We start from the raw sequence: 20481 nt of genomic DNA, 5'->3' as shown, positions 1-20481 counted from the left end.
TCATGGTCTTAGCTCATTTGAGCATTTTATCAGATACTAGGTGTGCAAATTTAACCACAAGGTTCTTCTACAAGATTTCCTTTACTCCACAACCCAATCCTTACTTATTTCAGCTCAACAATCTTTCCACAATTCTTATTGGTACATGCATGTATAAATAATAATCTCATACCCATGAATCATACTCCTAATCAACCATATTCTACCCAAATTTAAAATTGAAAACTAGGATATGGAACCTTACCTCTTAGATGAAGAACTTGTGGGTTTTCCTTGTTAATCTTCCAAGATTTGAGCAAGACTTGATGAATAATTAGCCTAGGGTTTTCCTCTCTCTCTAAAACATCAGTTTTTTGCTCAAAAATAACCCAAAACGTGTATTTAACGAAGTAGGGTCGGGTTTTAAAAACCCAAAAATGGAGCTCCAGAACAGGTTCTGCGGTCGCATATGCGACCGCATAATGGATATACGGACCGCATATCGATCGCATAATTACAGACCAAATCGATCAAAAATTTGTCCGTGTATGCGGTCACTATGCGTTCCGCATAACTGTTATGCGATCACATAATGCACCGCATAACAGTTATGCGGTCGCATAGCCGACCACATAATTGCCCCCAGACTGGCCCTTCTCCTGCTCACTTCTGCGGCCATTATGCGGTTGCATAATTGACCGCATAAACGCATTTTTCTGCCAAAAATTTTTCTTTACTTTCCGGTGCATTGTTCAACCCAAAAAGTCTGAACATCCTCAAACACGTAAGCCTACTCCGGCACCACGAAACCTTGAATTCACTTGCAAAATTTACGGGGCTTTACACTGGAATACTTCAAAATTTTCCGGGGTGTTACACCAATCCCCCAATAGTCACTACACACGACCGATATACATGGTCCACAACAATAGTATTGCCCACCGGCCTAGATACATGAACATATGAAATTAAGGACTCACGAGACATATCCAGATAACGAGCAAAATACGATGATACATACGAATAAGTGGAACCAGGGTCAAATAATATTGAAGCATCCGTGTGGCATACTGAGACAATACTTGTGATCACTGTGTCTGAAGCAATGGCATATGGCCTGGCAGGAATAGCATAGAATCTGACCTGATCACCACCTGATCGCCCCTCCCCCCCTCTTAGGCGACCCATAGCTGCCTGAGCACCACCCCGAGCTGGTTGGGCGGGTGGTGATGTAACTGGTGTTGAAGTCGTAGTCTGGCCCTTCTGCGGAATTGGGCCTCCCAAGAGGTGGGGACACTGCCTCCTTATGTGACCAAGCTCCCCACACTCGTAGCAACCCCGATCCGACAATGGCAGTGGGGACTAGATTGGGCCCCGAGAACCAGAATACCCGCTAGAAGAACCCAGTGCAGATGAACCCTGAACTGAAGGAGCGCGTGACAACTCTGAGCTGGAAGAGCACTGAGAGATGACTGGCCCAGACGGGCATTGTATGAACCATAGCTAGATGATGCACCATGATGAACTGGAAAAGCCATCTGAGCGAGCCTATGAGGACGACCCCTGTAAGACTGTCCCTAGTATGAACACCACTGGGACCACCCGAACCTCGAGGCCTCTTGGCCTCCCTCTCCTCTCGCTCCTGACTACGGACCATCTCTATCTACCGAGAAATATCAACCACCTTATCGAAAGTAGCACCAGATACCCTCTCCCGAGTCATAAGTGACCGCAATTGATATGTGTGGCCATCAACGAACCTCCTAATCCTCTCCCTATCAGTGGGAACCAACCAAATTGCGTTACGAGCCAACTTTGAAAACCTCATCTCGTACTGGGTCACAGACATGCCATCCTGACGTAACTGCTCAAATTATGTGCGCATCTCCTCCCTACGAGACTGCGGCACGAACTTCTCCAAGAAGAGAATGGAGAACAGATGCCATGTAAGCGGTGCTGCACCGACTGGCCTACGCCTCTCATAAGCCTCCCACCATTTGAAGACAACCAAAGTAAAATGAAAGGTAGTAAACGAGACCCCACTGGTCTCCAGAATACCTGCCATGCGAAGAATCCGCTGGCACCTGTCCAAAAAGTCCTGGGCATCCTCAGACTTAGCCCTACTGAATGATGGAGGTTGGAGTCTCCCAATGCTCTCTAGTCTCCTCTGCTCATCATCAGTCATAACGGGACCCACCTGGGCCTGAGCAACTGCAATCGGCTGGCCTGGTAGTACCCCTAGTGTCTGAAGTCCCTGCATCACCTGCTATGGAGTACGGGTGGCGGGAGTCTGAGTACCTCCCCCAGCTTGAGAAGTGGCTTCCGCAGCCAGAATAGAAACCGCCTGAGCAAGGCTGGTGCACACAGTCAATATCTTAGCCAAAGCCTCCTGAAGGCCTGGAATCACAATGGGCACAGCTGGTGCTTGAGATGGCCCCACTGGCTCAACCATATCTGGTACCTGCTCCTGAGCTGGAGAAACTGGTGGATCTGCAGGTGCCGCTCTAGCTGTTGTACGAGCTGCACCTTTGCCCCTACCACGACCTCGGCCTCTTGTGGCCTTAGCTGGTGGTACTAGTGGCTGTCAGTCCTGACCGGTAGCATGTGTCCTCACCATCTGTGAGAGAATAGAACAATATAAATTTAGTGACCGGAATCAACAAATCCGCACGACAAGAATACAAGAAGGTGAAGTTTCCTAAGGGTTCGACAGCCTCTCGAAGATAAGTACAGACGTCTCCGTACCAATATGCAAGACTCTACTAAACCTGCTCATGACTCGTGAGACATATGTAACCTAGGCTCTAATACCAACTTATCACGACCCCAAACCAACACGTCGTGATGGCGCCTATCATAGTACTAGGCAAGCCGACTACTCATATATTTCCAACACTTTAAATATTTGAAAGATAAGAAAATAGCTTGATTAAAGGAAAATCTTTTAAAAGAAGGATGGGAAGTCATAATTTAATACATAATCTCTCCCAAAACCAGGGTGTCACCGAGTACATAAGCATCTGCATAAAGATATAGTCTGGTACATCGTCTAGAATATAAAACTGAAATAATTAAAATAAAAGATAAGGGAGGAGAGTCAAGGTCTGCAAATGCCCAAAAGCTACCTTGATGATCTCCGAATGTCCGGACTCCGCAACTCAGCAACCGCCGTGACCGGAAGCACCTAAATATTCACACGAGGTGCAGGGTGTAGCGTGAGTACAACCAACTCAATAAGTAACAAATCTAACATGTTGTCTGAAGACAGTGACGAGCTCAAACAATACAGTAAAGATAGAGAGTTTAACAATACAGAAAAGTAGGCATGATTCTAGGTTCAATAGTTAAGTTTAGCACAGATGAAATATGCCAAGTGTGACTGATAAGAAGAGTATGACGTCTCCATAGCTACATGCCAATGTGAGAACCGTATGTGATGCAACACAGTGAAATCTCAAGTACTCACACTCTCAGAGCACTCAATATGCCCGTCTCAATTCTCGCTCGCCACGCTCAGTCACTCAGCACTGTACGATACCTGTTGCGACGTGCATCCCGATCCACATATAGCCATAAGGCTCATTGCGATGCGCAACCCGATCCATATATATATTTAGCCATAAGGCTTGTTGCGGCATGCAACCCAATTCACATATATATAGCCATAAGGCTTGTTGCGACGTGAAACCCAATCCACATATATATATAGCCATAAGGCTTTTTTCGGTGTGCAAACCGATCCACATATATATAGATATCACTCACAGCACGGCACTCAGGCCCCAACTCAGTCACCAATCTCACCAGTCTCTCGGGCTCACAACACTCATGCTAAGCAGCCCTAATTAATGATACAAGATATGACAATATACGATAACAAAGACTGAGATATGACACGTAATGATGAATCTAACTGAGTACACGACTGCAATTAAATAGATAGCTCAACAGCAAAGAAAGACCAATGTGGGTCCCAATAGTACCAGCATATAGCCTAAACATGATTTCTAATATGGATCTCAGCTCAAGTGCTCTAAGACATAGAGTACAACAAAATATTTAGATAAAATAGCCACTCAGTTCTACAGAATCGACTAAATCACAATTTCTACGGTGCACACCCATACGCCCGTCACCTAGCACGCGCATCACCTCAACATAAATCATATAGCACAAAATTCGAGGTTTCATACCCTCAGAACCAAGCTTAGAAGTGTTCCTTACCTCAAACCGTGCAAATCTCTACTCCAACACGTCCTTGCCTCGCGAAACAGCCTCTGAATTCCTCGAATCTAGCCATAAATAGTTCGATACAATCAACTCGAGCTAAAGGAATCAATTCCATAAGAAAATACTAAGTTCTGAATCAAATTCAAAAGGTCGGCTCAAAAACCAACCCCCGGGCCCACGTCTCGGAATCCAATAAAAGTCACAAAATCCGAACACCCATTCAACCACGAGTCTAACCATACCAAATTTACCAAAATCCGACATCAAATCGCCACTAAAATCCCCAAATTAAACTCTCCAAATCCCTAGCCTCCAACTTCCAAATTCCACCTCAAAAACACACAAACTAGGTGGGAAATTCAATGGGAAAACATAATTATTGAATAAATTAAACCACAAGTGACTTACCTCAAGAATCCCTTCGAAATTCCTCTCAAAAATCGCCAAATCCCGAGGTTGAAATGTTTAAAATGGTGGAAAATCACAGAACCCTCGTTTTAATATGCACTGCAGTGATTCCGCTTTTGCGGTCCATTTAGCCGCATCTGTGGCACCGCTTTTGCGGTCACACTTCGACATATGTGGAGGTCACTTAATGTCCAAGCGTCCTGCTTCTTCGGTCCCAAATCCTGCTCCTGTGGGTGCGCTTCTCCGCAAATCCATTCGTTTCTGTGGACCAACCTCCCCAAGTCCTTTTCTGCTTCTGCGACAAGCCACCCGTATCTGCGAGATCGCAGGTGCGGTATTTTCTCTCGCACCTACGCAACTACTTCCACTCACCCAGAACCGCATCTGGGACCCCATGGCCACTTCTGCATCTCCGCACCTACGGCCAATCCCTTGCAGGTGCGGTTGCACCAAACCTAACCATACCAGCTCCTCCAAAAATCCAAAATCCAATCCAATTTCGATCTGAATCACCCCCGAGGCCCCCGGGAACTCAACCAAACATACCAACAAGTCATAAAACATAATACGAACTTAGTCAAGCGTTCAAATCACATCAAACAACGCTAACACCACGAATCGCGCATCGATTCAAGCCTAATAAACTTTGATTTTTTAATTTTTCACATTCGATGCCAAAACCTATCAAATCACGTCCGAGTGATCTCAAATTTTGCACACCAGTCACAAATGACACCATGGACCTACTCCAACTACCGAAACCCAATCGGAGTCCGGTAACCATAAAGTCCACTCTCGGTCAAACTCCTAAATTTCCAACTTTCGCCATTTCAAGCCTAATTCAACTATAGACCTCCAAATCACAATCCGGACACGCTCCTAAGTCCAAAATCATCCAACAGAGCTAACATAACCATCGAAACTCTATTCTGGAGTCGTTTATACTAAGTCGACATCCGGTCAACCTTTTCAACTTAAGCTTTCAACCTTGAGATTAAGTGTCTTAACTCATTCTGAAACCTTTCCGAACCCAAACCAACTACTCCGACAAGTCACATAGCAACTATAAAGCATAAAATGAGCAGTGAATGGGGGAACGGAGCTACAACTCTCAAAATGATCGGTCGGTTCGTTACATTAAGAGAGTTCTGAAAATAGTCCATATTTTAAGGCTTGTAATTATTAAGTTTGTAATTAATTTATAGAATAGATGCTTGTATAATTTTAAAAGATGTTTGTAAGAAAGTGATTCTAAATGCACCTTGGTTTAAAAAATTCTGAAGAAGGGTAAATCTTTGAAAATTCATTTGGGTGACTGTTTTTCATGAAAATCTGGTTTCATTCCCTGTTAGCAAAGATCAACGATTCCTTTTCTGATTTCCTTTGAAAATGGGCTGTTATTTTTATTAGAGTTTGGGCTTCAAAAATCTTTAAGAGATGTGAGTGTACAAGATGAACAAGTTATAATTAGCGGAGCGAAGATTAATTACTAACTAATTCTCTTTAAGTCCTATATTAGCTAAAGTTTGCCTATGTTTCATGTAATATTAGAGCATGAAGGTAAAGCACATAATCTAATATATGAGTGTTAAATATATGATAATGAAATATGATAAAATGACAGAGGCAGTAAGCGAAAATAATGAAGCAGTAAACTAGGCTATGGAAATAATGAACAGTAATGAAAGAAGTAAGGGAGAGAGGAATGGACTATGATGGTTGGGCCTCAATAAGGTAGGCCCAGCAATTGAGAGGCGCGACTATAGCTGACTGGACTCTTCAGAAAATGTAGCAAAGCTGGTTTGGGCCTGAGTTCCTTAGGAGTTAACTCAACAGGCCCAAATGTATACATGCCCAAAAAAGAGAGAAGGTCATTAGAAGTATATCCCACATTCTCAACATATTCAAAACATATATGAAATGTATATATACAAACAATTGGAACAAGAAAATAATCAATAATGTGGAAAATTATATTAATGTGGTGGTTCTACTTGGCAAATAATTTACATTGAAAACCTTTCGTTGTCATTAAATATTAAACCCCCAAAGAACTAAATGTGTCAATGAATTAAGGACTAAGAAGGAAGTTCTACTCAAGGTCGATGCTCCCTTTGAATCCCCCGACACTTCAAAGTTTCCAAGGGACTCAAGGCCTAGGGAAATGCTTGTGCCGGAGAGGGCAGCCCAACCTAGAGTCGAACTCCACTCTCAAATACCCTTAAATACTAACAACATGTTTTCCTTACAGGTTTAAATGTTAATGAGGCCATTTCATAGTAAACTAAATGCTATAGCATTACTTACCACAAAAATATACGCCTCATCCTAACATAAGAATATATAGTCTACATTGGATACCAAACAAACATATATCACATGAATCTAAAGATCTAACTTTAAAACACATAGGTAAGGAGCAGAAGCATCATAAGCATACTACAAAGGTCTGAACATTAGAGCAGCACAATATTCCAAGGAAAGACAAAGCTATACAGCAACAACTCAACAAATACAGAGGTTCTTGTTTCTGGCAAACCAAGTGCGAACTGATTGGTTTTGCTTTTAGCACATACATAGGTTGATAATACTAGTTTAACACTTCAAAGGTCATCAATGAAGGTTCAGACAACACAGTCATGGCTAACCCTTTACAGAGGTTATCAAAGATATCTAGGACAAGATCAACTCTCTCAATACGTCTACAAGTTCACAGATTAAAACATGGAATCCCTAAGGACTTCAACAGAGTCATACTCCTAATAGTATTAGCTTCAAACAAATCATCATGTTCAGATAGCATCAGCAAAGGTCCTTATAAGATTTCAAGGATCAGATTTGGTTTTAAATTTAACAATAGGGAAAGGGCTAGGGTAGTTTTGGACAAGGCATGAAATCAGGAATCAAACAGGAACATGCAATACCTAGTTAGTCACATGAACACTTCAAGTGAAGTAATACTTTCATACAGACAAGGAAGCTTTACACATTTATAGAATTATATTAAGCATGACATGAGGAGAAAGAGTTACAGGTAAAATAAAGACATTGAATTAGAATAGGTTTAACTCAAACCTAAGTCTAGATTAGTATCTAAGTATGAAATGATCATGCTTCTGTTCACAAGTTATCACTTGGTTATATCAGAGTAACTAGGTCCTGTTTTTCTAGGGAAGACAATCTTAAAAGATAAAATGCATATCAACTTTTCAAAGATCAATGATAACCTAAATGATTAGAGACAGGAGGTATTATACCAAGTAACTTTTAGATTTAACATGCGGCTGAAGATGCTAACTAATCAAGAAAACAACCAAGTTCAGCCTAACAAGTTATCAGCCATTTATAACAAAGAAAAGAAATAGGATCATGATTGTGTTATGAGGAAAAATAACTTAGTTTTAAACAAATGTGTGCAATAGGACTACTGGGATTCATGAGGAGAAGAAAGTTTAATTCAAACAAGACTAGGTCAACAGATGCAACAACAACTAGACAAAATAAAAATACCATAGTGGCAACTCAGAAATAGTTTAACAAACATAAGTAGAGAAGAAAAAATATATAAAACACTTAGAGTTCATTCTTAAGGCTAAAGGGTAGATGATATAAACTTAAACGTCTTCAGGTTCATCTCAGTCATGGTTATCAAACAATAAGCTCAACTTCAAGACTCACAAACTACAGAGATATAACAGATAATGATAAAGGTCACTATAGATCAATGAAAAACTATGAAGTTCATGTGAACATGAACATATAATAACTCAAACATGTAGACTATTGGAAACACAGGAACAAAAATCAGCATGAATCAATTAATAGTTTGATCAACCATCGATTAAAGACACAAAAGCAGGACAAATAATCACAAGTGGACGTTAAACTAACAGAACATAAGCACTAACATACTAATCACAAACACCATAAAATAACTGTAATCCTCAGAATATAACTAACATATAGTATTCGAAGGAGACGAACAAAAGAGAAGGATGAGAGATGTGCTGATCTTTTTTAGAGCAGCAAACCAAATGAAGGCTCTTTCTCAGTTGCTTAAGACCCCTGGAACCTCGAGTTTGAACCAGCGACAATACTCAACAAACGAAAAGAAAATAACAGTAAGAAAACCTAGGGTTTTGAACTCTAAACTTCTTAGATGATATCAGTATTAGATTGATAAAGTTTCGTGTCTGTGTGTGTGTGTTTTTCTTCAGTGTTAGGTGGTTGGTCGTGTTAGGTAAGAGCATTAAAGGCTCCTATTTATAGTACCATTTAAGGCTCTAGGGTTTCAAAAGATTCAAATCAGATAGTGAAAGATGACAATAGTCGAGTGATGATAGCAAAGTAGAGATAAAATTAAATCAGAGAACACAAAGGGAAAATAGTGATGAGTTTACCTGAGAGGAGAGAAGTCGACCGTTGAGGGCAAAAACCATCGGGTAAGAGCTCTAATGTCCAAAGGTCGCTTTGTTTGACCTCTGGAACAAGAATAATCATGATAACCCTGAGAAACGTTCATGCATGCCATAGAATTAACAAAACAGATGAGGGTTTCAGAGATTTGACACTTGTACGATTTGGTCTAGGGTTTCAGATTTGGGTTTTGAATCTCCATCAACGAGAATGGAAATCTAGTCTCAAACTTCATAGCCTAGGGACAAAGCGGCTTGACTCTGCCAGTTGGGATTTGAGAGCAAAGACAGAATAGTGTTTCAATCTCAAGGGATTAGAATCCGATGACTCAGATTTAGTGAACAAAAGGGGAAATAACAGCGGGATTCTTGGATTCAGAAGGCATAGGAGATGAAATCTCTAATCGATTTATGACCTTGCACTAATTTGGGTAAGGTTTGGTGACTGATTGGTTTGTGAGATTGAGAGAAAAAAGAGGGGAAAGGGAAAGAGAGTCAGACGGGTGAGGTGAAGAATGATTAGGTCTTTTGGGTAGGTTAGGGTCGTCTCTGAGTTTAAGATAGGGGAGTAGGATCTGGGTCGTTGATCTTTTAGATCAACGGTCATAATATTTTGGGATTAAAATATTTTTAATGAGGGAATATGAGGGCCGTCGGATCTCTGCATTTGTACGACTGAGATTAAATTTGATGGAGTGTTGAAATTAAAGGGTAAATTAGGATAAACGTGGACCGTTGATCTGAAGGATGGACGGACCAGATGATTTGTGTTTGTTTTGTGTGTGATGGAGACGGGTGACGTGGCACGTTATGATTGGTGCAAATGGGATCACTTGGATTGCCAACATGGAAAGAAATGTGTGTTTGGGTTGGGTAATTTTTGGATTGGGCTTGAGTAATTGGGCCAGAGTAATTTAAAAAATAGTCATTTTACATTTGATTCAAGAATTACAATTGTGGCATTTCTGGTCTTTTAACCCCTTTTGAATTTAATTTAAATAAAATTAATAGTTTTCAATAAATGTGGTAAAAATTATAATTATTATTTTATACTTAATTATTTGAAATTAATTATTTATAAAATACTTCATTTTCCTAAATTGTAACACTAACTTCAAATTTTCACATAATAATCTAATTAACAAGAAATTAAAGAGTAATTTATTAAATTAATTATAGAACCTACGTATAAAAATTATTTTAATAATCCTAAAATAGTAAATATATTTGCAATTACATAATGTCAATGCTATGTGATTAATTTTAAAACTAACGCTTGGTTAATTTGTGAAAAATAAATATTCATCACTGAAAAATACTTTAAAAATATTTATTATAAATTATTAAGTATAAATAAATTAATTTAAATAAGGAGAGTCAAAATTGACCGTCAAGTAATAAAACGTTAAAATAATTTGAACACATTGGTCTTATACATAGAGGCCAGAGTGAACTCAAATGGCAAAAAGATCTAGAAAGGCTGCATAATTTCCCTGGCTAGTTTGATTCGAATGTAATAGTAGACAGCAAAGGCTACGTATTATTGTTAGCAGAAAAATGTTTGTTTTGCTTTCTTAGTTGTTAAATAGGGTCTAGCACTAAAGTCCGAATGAGCTAGCGTTTGGAAATACTTATACTTGGTTAAATAAAAAATTTGACAATTGTTATTGAATGTATCATATTGACAAATAAAATTAATAATTAAAATTTATTAAAGCAATACGATTTAATATGTTCAAACAAGTCTGATCATAATTGTGGAACTGGCCACATAGGGTTTTTGTCTAGGGTAGCTAGTGACAATGTTGTGTTTTACTACTTCGTTTTTGTCTAGGGTAGCTAGTGAACGATTTAATATGTTCAAACAAGTCTGATCCTATTTACTAGCTATCGTTTTTGCTTTACATATTTCTTCTGTAGTTCATGGTGTTTCTATTTTTTCTATGATTGTTATGGTAATACTAATGTTGTCTTCTCTTATCGTTTTGTTTTCTTATTTTTTTGAGCGAAGAGTTTTTCAAAAATCGCCTTCGGAGTAAGATAAGGTCTGCGTGAACCTTTGTAATATTTTTTAATATTTACTACCAGTAGATAGATGGAAAAGAGCGCGGATAAAGACACTTTTGACAAACGAGGGGCATAGTTCGGGAAATTGGCGAACAAGTCGTTTCACTTGCACACTGTCTTCCAAGTTCCACCCTTACAAATTCAACTTATTTCTTTCCCTTTTCCGTCCATTACAGAGGGTGTTTGGCTAAGCTTATAAGTTGGTTAAATTGGCTTATAAGCACCTTTTGGTTTATTTATGCATTTGGTAAACACTCAAAGTGTTTATAAGCCAAATACTTATAAGCTAAAATCAATCATAAGTCATAAGCTGGTCACCCCCAACTTATGACTTTTTAACTTATAAGCACTTTTAGTTTGACCAACACTTTTACTAGTTTATCCTTAATAATATTTTTTAATTCACAAAATACTTTTCCCAAAATAAATTTTTTAACTTTCTCTTCATTCCATATTCGTTATTAATTCTTTTCTTTACAAAGAAATTTTTTATTTATAATCTTTTGAAAAAGATTTAAGGGTATTTTTGTCATTTTAATAAAAGAATAGCTTATCAGCATTTTTTAATCAAACACATCAGCTGCTTATTATCAGTTTCACCAGTTCTATCCAAACACATAAATATTTATTTTAAAAATTAATTTTAACATTTAAAAAAAAATTTCAGCACTACAAACTTATGAGTTATTTACGATCAGCTAATTCAAACGTGCTCATAATCACCGCCATACAAACTACTTTTTCTCTCCAGTTCATATACACTCATCTTTCTCTCTCTCTCTCTAAGGTTTTTTTAAGGAAAGAAATTTTTTTTTCTAATTCCTAAAACCCTGTACGTTCATATATGATTAGTGTTGTGTTCAGCAGTTGAAAACTTTCTCTCTTAGCCATGGGGTCCACTTCTGGGGACGCCGGAGGTGGTGGTTCTCCGGCACTGGTTCCGATGCCAAGCGCAAATGCTCCGCCGCCTTTTCTGGTGAAGACTTACGATATGGTAGATGACCCGAGTACTGAGAAGATTGTGTCGTGGGGTCCCACCAACAACAGCTTTGTGGTTTGGGATCCCCCTGAGTTCGCCAAGGACTTACTGCCCAAGTATTTCAAGCACAATAACTTCTCCAGCTTCGTTCGTCAGTTAAACACTTACGTATGCATTCTTCTTTTTCTTTTTTTGATTGATTTTGACTTAACCTTGTGCTCTTAATGAACATAGAGTTGTTCTTGGTTGTGCTTTTGTTGATTGGAAACGGAAAGCGTTATGCTGCCAATCTTGTGATTGGTAAAGTTGGTGATAGAAATTATTAACTATTCAAATTTAAGTAGAAAGAAGATTCTTACGTAGAACCAATTGATTGATTGATTCGTATGATGTTTTATGGATCCGTTTTGTCCTGATTAGTTTAGGTACCATCGCAATCGCAATTCTTTCATCTAGAAGTGAGTGAAAGATGCTGATTCAGTGTCTTAATCCCTTCTTCCATCGTTTCTAGTAATGACACTGTTGTCAACGTATACAACCATATGGAGGCAGTATAGAATTTTGATAGGAGAAGCAGCAATTCACCATGCTAGTGGTTAATCCAAATTCATGTTCTAGTGATGTGGACAGAGAATGCGGACATATTGTTGACATGACATACACAATGACCTCTGTACATGTGGCGTTTGAAGTTACGCGCCAGTTAGTGATAGGGACAGAGATGCCAAATGTGGGCGCGTGCACCGGGGAACAGTGTGCTCTTTGGATCACTATGTTAGTCCTTTCGAGATGAAACTCCTCGTATGTCAGTTTACCGATTTGGTGATGAGGACTGAAACAAATTTTGAGACTATGAATGAACTGCTTCTTAAACTTGCCACAAAAGATTGCATGACTATTATTGACCTAGATTCAGATGTTATCCTCCAGCGCTGATAGTTAAAAAGAGACTAGCAGAGAGAAAACTACTTGTTTTGATAATTGAAACTCAATACAATGTGGCTCCTTATTTAGGATTTATTATCCTATTCTCATAAGTAAGAGCCTGATAAGTGTGGGCAATGAAGTGTGTGTTCTTTCCTAATGCATCCTAAGATTGTATTACTCCTAAGCGCCATCTCATCATGCTTGCTTGTTCTTTGAGGCTAAAGAACTTTTCCTGTGCCAGTTGCCGCCTAAAAGTTAATTAGGAGATAAGGTGATGCATTGAGTTTGAATGGAGCTCTAATTATTTGTAGATTTTCTTCGATTCTGTAAGGTAAATTTTAGCTAGTCATATTGATCACCAAAGGAGCCACTTGTGAAGTATCTTTCTTTCTTTCTTTTCCTACTTGAATAATTACCATTTATTAGAATAATACTATACCTGCTTAGGAAACCTCTAGCATGTCCTCTATAATATTTATTTCTTTTGCAACAAACAGGGTTTTAGAAAGGTTGAACCAGACCGTTGGGAATTTTCTAATGAGGGATTCTTAAGAGGTCAGAAGCATCTGCTTAGAAATATTAGTAGGCGCAAGCCTGCTCATGGACACAGTCAGCAGCAGCTACATGGTCAGAGTGCGTCGGTTGGGGCTTGTGTTGAGGTTGGAAAGTTTGGACTTGAGGAAGAGGTTGAGAGGCTGAAAAGGGACAAGAATGTGCTTATGCAAGAGCTGGTTAAGCTGAGACAACAGAGCAGACTACCGATAATCAGATGCGAACAATGGTGCAGAGCCTTCAGGTTATGGAGCAGCGGCAGCAACAGATGATGTCATTCCTGGAAAAAGTTGTTAACAGCCCTGGATTCTTGGCACAGTTTGTACAGCAGCAAAATGATGGCAATAGGCGCGCGATGGAAGGCAACAAGAAACTCAGGATTAAACAAGATTTTCCTTCAGATGATCTTTCTGTTAGCCCTGCTGATGGACAGATTGTGAAGTACCAGCCTGTAATGAATGAGGGGGCAAAAGCAATTCTCAGGCAGATAATGAAACAAGATTCTTCCCCAAGGTTAGAGAACTTCAGCAACAGTCCTGAAAGTGTACTCATTTGTGATGGTTCACCCCAATCCAATGCATTAGACAGTGGAAGTTCCAACCGAGTTTCAGGAGTCACTCTTCAGGAAGTTCCACCCACTTCTGCCCAGCCATTTGCAAGTGCAACTTCAGCTGTTGCTGGTCAAAGTTCATCGGCTGCCATATCTGAGATCCAGTCATCTCCTCTCGGTAAATCTTCTGAAATTGCCGGCATTCAATTTTCAGATATACGTTCCCTGGTTGGAGGGCACGACTTACCTTCTGTTTCACTGTCTCCATCAGATATGACTATGCCTGAGCTCTCACAGCTACAAGAAATTGTACCTGTAAACAATATGGATACTGATGGACCAGAGATGGAGAATGGTTCTTTCATGGATCCCACATTGGGTGGAAATGGAAACTTGCCATTGGGAATTGATACTTTTTCTCCCGATCCTCAAAACGAGTGGCAGAGTACCTTGATGGACGATATAGGAGAGCTTCCTAGTTTGGGTGATCCCTTCTGGGAAAAGTTTCTTCAAAGCCCACTCCCTACCGAGACAGAGGAGATGGACTCGGTTGAAATAGAAGATATTAAGACTACTGAAACTGAGCCACTAGAAAATGGATGGGACAAAGCTCAACACATGGAACATCTCACTGAACAAGTGGAGCTACTAACATCAAACAGTAAAAAGGTATGATAAAGGTCACCAAAGAAAATGTACATGAGGTAATCTAGAAATCTCATCTCTTAGTGTTTTGGATCATGGGCAGCTTCCCATAAGATATTAGCTCTAATACCTGCTTTCACCTTTGCTCCTGGATTCTTTGCATATATGGAAACTCGTTTAGCTCCGTGATTCATCTGGATTAGTCTTATGTAGTTCACCTCAAATTTTTTGTTTCTTCCTTACATAAAGCAGAATGGACCTACCATAGTAATTTTTTTATGGAGGTTTCCTTTTTCCCTTTTTAGTTTTTCACTGTATAAGTCTCTGGTCATACAAGTTTGTAGAAATTACAGGACTCTTAATGCTGCTAACCGGCCGATGCCCTTTTAATCCTTCTATGTACTAGTCTGTTAGCAACATCTTTCGTTGCTGGCTTTGAAGAGAACTTAATTTATTGGTTGTGACTTCGTGGCAAATTATGTGCCTCTGTGTTTAGTAGTAATTTGCCTCCGTGAGTTGATTACATGAGAAGTTAGATTCTCAGTCTTCACAACAACTTAAGAATCTTTCTTGGCGGGCAGTTGGAAAAGTTGTGCAATCCTGGGAGAAAAAACTTATCCTGCCTGTACCAAGTCAATGCAAGATTGTAACCCGTAGCTTACTGGGGCTTTCGCTGTAGTTGGTTACTACTGTATTAAACATCAAATGCATGTGTTAATAAGAGAAAGCACTTGGTTTTGGGTTTCTGTGATGGTCTTGTATGTTCGTCTAGACAGAGATTTTCCAAAAACTATTTTCTGAACTGTGAGAACTCTCACTAAGATGTGATGGATTTTGTTGTCTTTCGCACTGTGGGGTTTTCTTTGGGTATGTATTCATTGTCTAGTAGGGTGATATATCTCCTTCGAGTTAGTCATAGCCAATGATGGCGTGTCTCACTTGCTCTCCCTCGTAGTTATTAAAAAATTATGATGTGACTATAGCATAATGTGACTTCAGCTTGATGTCATGGTATCAAAATAACTTGATCTAGTTGTCAAGTTGCGGAGGTCGACATATTGAACTCGTACAAACATCTGCTATCTATCAATGGATTGGGTTGGTAATGAGTTGTTTAACTTGGACTGCTATACTAGATATACCCATTTTGCGGGTGGAAGGGGGCAGTGTATATAAGGAAAATGGTTGTCATTTGTTATGTCGCATGCCAACATGAAATGACTTAAGTGAAAAAGAAGGCTAAAGTAAGCCCTGACCTTAACTGTATTGCAAATTCCAGCAGCTGCTCTTTGGCAGCAGATTTCATCATCCCCGCTTTCATCCTCCACAAGTTTAGCTTCTCTAGTCATTGAAAATCATGAGATTCTTGGTCATAGAAGTGGCAGAAAAGTCTACACGATTACCCATTTTGTGACTAAACTTCAAAATGCTTCTTCAGAGTAGGTGGTCCAATCTGTTCCATCATTTCACAGATAGAAATAGGATCTTAGCTGTCTTAGAGTTGGAACATTTGAATCATCATACAAGTATGAGCATTGTAATCAGGGCAGTTACATTCTCTTTCTCTTTAGTAGCTATAAATGTGTCAATATTGGCAACTATCCGAATTTGGATCCAACATTTGTACAATATCTATTTCTAACACAGTTTGGCTTGGTTTGTTGCTGATGTGGACTAACTGACGATGTCATTTAGTGGAAATCTAATGATACTAAGTTGCCCCCCCCCCCCCCCCCCGGGCAAAAAAATAAAATAAAAGAAATAGCAGTTGATCAAAAGCTAGTTATTTAGTTTTTTAACTGGTCGTCCCAAGGGCCAAGAAGACTAACTTATCAGATGATGAGGGTATATCGGCTTCTTGTACACTTTGTGTAGTAACTATTTGGGCTGGTACCAAGTATCATGGTTCTAGTTGGCTATATGAAATGCATTTTTTCCCTAAGAAATGTCGAATGTTGACTCCTACAATAACGTTGCAGTTTCGTTTCTCAAAAGAAAGCAACTCCTTTGATTACCCATCGAAGAAACTGAATAATCAGTAATTTTAGAGAAGGCGGCAAAGAGCATTCCACCTAAGGAAAACAGACTTCATTGGTGCGGAATAACAATGTAGAAGATTCATAATGTCAAGCCATCTCTTTATATAGAACTGCAGTTTGGAAATTCCAAAGATAAAAAAATCACCAAATACGTACAATGTATGTTATGAAGCATAATATGTATTTATAATCTATTTTCTCTTTTTGCTAAGAAGACCTCTTTAAATACACTGCCGATTCCATATTAATAGAAAGAAATACAACATATCCATTATAAGGTATAGAATGTAGATTACTCATTTTGGCAAGTAATGCAAATTAAAAAAAGATGGGTTCTGCAAAATACACTACTGTCAGCCATCTAAGTGCTTTTGCAGTCGTATTTGCTTCATTGTATCCTTAAACTGCTTTCACAGAGCAAATTGATGGAGTCCTTCTCACGTACTGCAGTTGGAGGTTTGCAACCAAAAGGATTAACCCTTGCTATCATTCCTTGAGTTTTAGGCATGCATCGAATTAGTAGTACATAAAGCTTGCTGAATAAAAGGATGTTGAAGTAGCTGTTGGGCTGTCCATATTTTCGAGGGTCATCTCGGAATCATAGGGTCTTAATTCAATCGTAATCTGCCAATGCAAATCTGATAAATCCAAACGCGAGTCCCAGTCATCATCTCTTCCACAGTGCACCCTAGTGACCATATATCATAAGCTTTTGCATGAAAACCACAGATCAAAGATTCAGGGGGTGCATAAAGTAGAGTCCCCCGATTGCTCAACGGAGTTCCAGTGATATATATATATATATATATATATAAGCCATTCCATCATCAATTCTCAGTGACAATCCAAAGTCAGCCAACTTCAACTTGTGCATGCCAAGTTCATTAGCATCGAAAACCAAAACATTAGCAGGTTTAATATCACAATGAACCCACCCTCTTTTATGAACATCTTGAATACCCTTTAAGAGTTGATATGCATAGAAACCTATTTCCAATTCTGACACCTTTCCTCTCTTTAAATTGATCAAATCGTGCAGTGAACCACCACATGCATATTCAAGAAACAAATTGTAAGTTGGAATGTTGTTCTCGATGCTTACATCTAGGGGTGTACAAAGAAAACCGATAAACCGCACCAAACCGATAATTCGAGTCAAACCAGGAAACAAAACCCGATGTGGTTTGGTTTGATTTGGTTTGGTATTGAAAAATAAAACCTGACCATAATTGGTTTGGTTTGGTTTTAACTAAAATAAGTCAAACCGAAACCAAACCAACCTGATAGTATATTTATATAATTTTTAAAAATATTTTATACATATAAATATTTATTGTAATGTAATTTATAAATATTTCTTAAACTTTTTCACACTTTTATCTTTTAACGTATTATTTCAAGTTTAGACTGAACATTCTTGAATGATAAATAAATTTTATAACCCATAAATGTAGTAACTCAAACAAAAATTCAAATCAATACTAATGCTAACAAAAGAAATTCAATTCAATACTAGGAATGACGATAGTGTTGGATAATTATTTTAGATTTACATTGGTTTATAATGAAAATGCATAACTTAGTTTATTTTTTTCTTTAGTGCTTAGTTATGTGATTAATATTAGTACTTGTAGACAATAAATTTGCGTCAAGAAAATAATCGAGACTGAAAAATATTGCAACAATCGTAGTATTTGATTTCAAATAATATGAGTGTACAATCTCTATGAATCCTCTGATTCTTCTTTCCAATTGTAAATAAATCCAAGGGTCTTTCAGCTTGATCTTGAATATGTAGTTGTTACCACGAACGATGATCTTGAATTCAACTAGCACGAACTTTGATTTGAACTCGTACTCCTTGAATCTTGATTTGTTCTTCGTTCTTAAGCTTGAGCTTGATTACTTGAACTTGAACTTGATTTGTTCTTTGTTCTTGAGCTTGAATTTGATTTGTTCTTCGTTCTTGAGCTTGAACTTGATTGCTTGAACTTGAACTTGTGGAGGAATTTGCAGCGTTTGATCCACGAGCTCTTTCTTGCTTCTTGTTATATATTTTGGTGTCTTTTCTAGGTTATGAAGACCCCTATTTATAGTTGTGGAAGGGAAGAGTTATGATAAGAAAACTCTTTCGGACCAATCAAATTGAAGTGTGACAAGGCCGCATTTGATTGGCCAGAACATGTCACTTGCACACGTGGCGCGGTTTCATTGGCCTTTTAATTTGGCTTGGCATGCCTTGTCATTTTGACACATGGCACGATCCTATTGGCTCTTCCGTTTGACTTGGCGTGCCACGTTAATTGACACGTGGTACTAAACTGGGCCTCTAGGAAAATGATATTTTGGGCTTAATGAAGTGGGCTCATCAATTTAGTCCAATGGATTAAGACTTATTTATTTAATCCATATATATTGGACTTATATAATTAATCCAATTATATTAGCCCATACTATTTATTTGGACCAATATATCTTGAATTTAAAATATAGTCCAAATTATTTTATGGATTTAATTTTAATAAAATTTATATGCCTACAAATGCCCCCTACTTCAAAACTTGTCAAGGTATAAGCTTTAAAGACTAGACTTGAAATATTAATGAAGACAATTTGTATCTTCCTTCTTACCAATGCTTTCACTGATTAACTCACGCATCCCTTTTCCACTTATAGCTTAAAATGACTAATTTTGTCAAATAAGGAATAAAGTAACAGCTTTACTTGCTATTATTTCAGAAGTAGTATATCAAATCATAGATGGATCAATTTAATGAAATGATCAGCTATGCTTATTGATTTCACAAGGTTAATTTGGGTGTGACCTCTTTGCATTTGAAATTCTAGTGAAGAATTTCTTTTGTTTTTTTTTTCATTCACATGAAGTGGTAAGACAACTATGCCTTCATTTTTAGTTTCCAACAGAAATAACGTGCCTTCCTTCCTCGTAGACCAATGTTGCAATCATGGAAATTTGCAGAGACCTCAACTTGATCTTCGGACAACCATAACAGTAGAGTAGTTTCAAATATGTCAACCTTATCCACGTAACCGAACTATAGTTGTCAAAGAATTTGACTTCTTGCATGTCAATAGTAATACTCCTGCTAGGATATTTTCCTTAATTTACTAGAACTAGAACTATAAATATTCTTTCTTCAATTTGCATGTAACTAGGAAACATCACCGACTTGAGAGTCAAGTCCTTTTAACAGACAAACTAACTGATTCCACATCGACCAAATTATTGTCCGCTACCTCCAATACATGTATATAGACGTATGCTCTTCCCTTCCAAACATCAATTTGCAGCATTTGCAAGCTTGTCCAAGTGTTCCTTGACAGGTAAAAGTCTTTTTTTTCCACTTTTATTTACTATGTTTTCTCTTTTTATTGTCCTTTTTGTAGGTCAAAAGAGAAGGGTAAGTTCTTGTTCAAAGGGATGACCCATGCATGAAGAAGACGTTAGGATGTGAAGTGATGGGTATTCATCACGGCCCGAATATCGGAGAGATTTCTCTCAAGGTGGCCCGACTATCAGAGAGATTACTCTCAAAATGACCCGACTATCGGAGAGATTACTCTCAAAACGACCCGACTATCGGAGAGATTACTCTCAATGTGGCCCGACTATTAGAGAGATTACTCTCAATGTGACCCAACTATCGGAGAGATTACTCTCAAAATGAT

General features: G+C 38.5%; 1 protein-coding gene across 1 annotated transcript; it reads left to right on the top strand.

Annotated features, from left to right (window-relative positions):
- The first annotated feature begins 11854 nt into the window (after positions 1 to 11854).
- LOC104095947 (heat shock factor protein HSF8) lies at positions 11855 to 16370 on the top strand. The gene is given in 4 exon segments (XM_070182355.1): positions 11855 to 12246; positions 13503 to 13752; positions 13755 to 14285; positions 14379 to 16370. Coding segments are annotated over 4 exon segments (1443 nt in total). The 5' UTR covers positions 11855 to 11988; the 3' UTR covers positions 14783 to 16370.
- Positions 16371 to 20481: the final 4111 nt, after the last annotated feature.

The sequence above is a fragment of the Nicotiana tomentosiformis genome, chromosome 8, assembly GCF_000390325.3.
Source record: "Nicotiana tomentosiformis chromosome 8, ASM39032v3, whole genome shotgun sequence".
Taxonomy (NCBI): Eukaryota; Viridiplantae; Streptophyta; class Magnoliopsida; order Solanales; family Solanaceae; genus Nicotiana; species Nicotiana tomentosiformis.
This window is presented reverse-complemented; position numbering and strand designations above follow the sequence as displayed.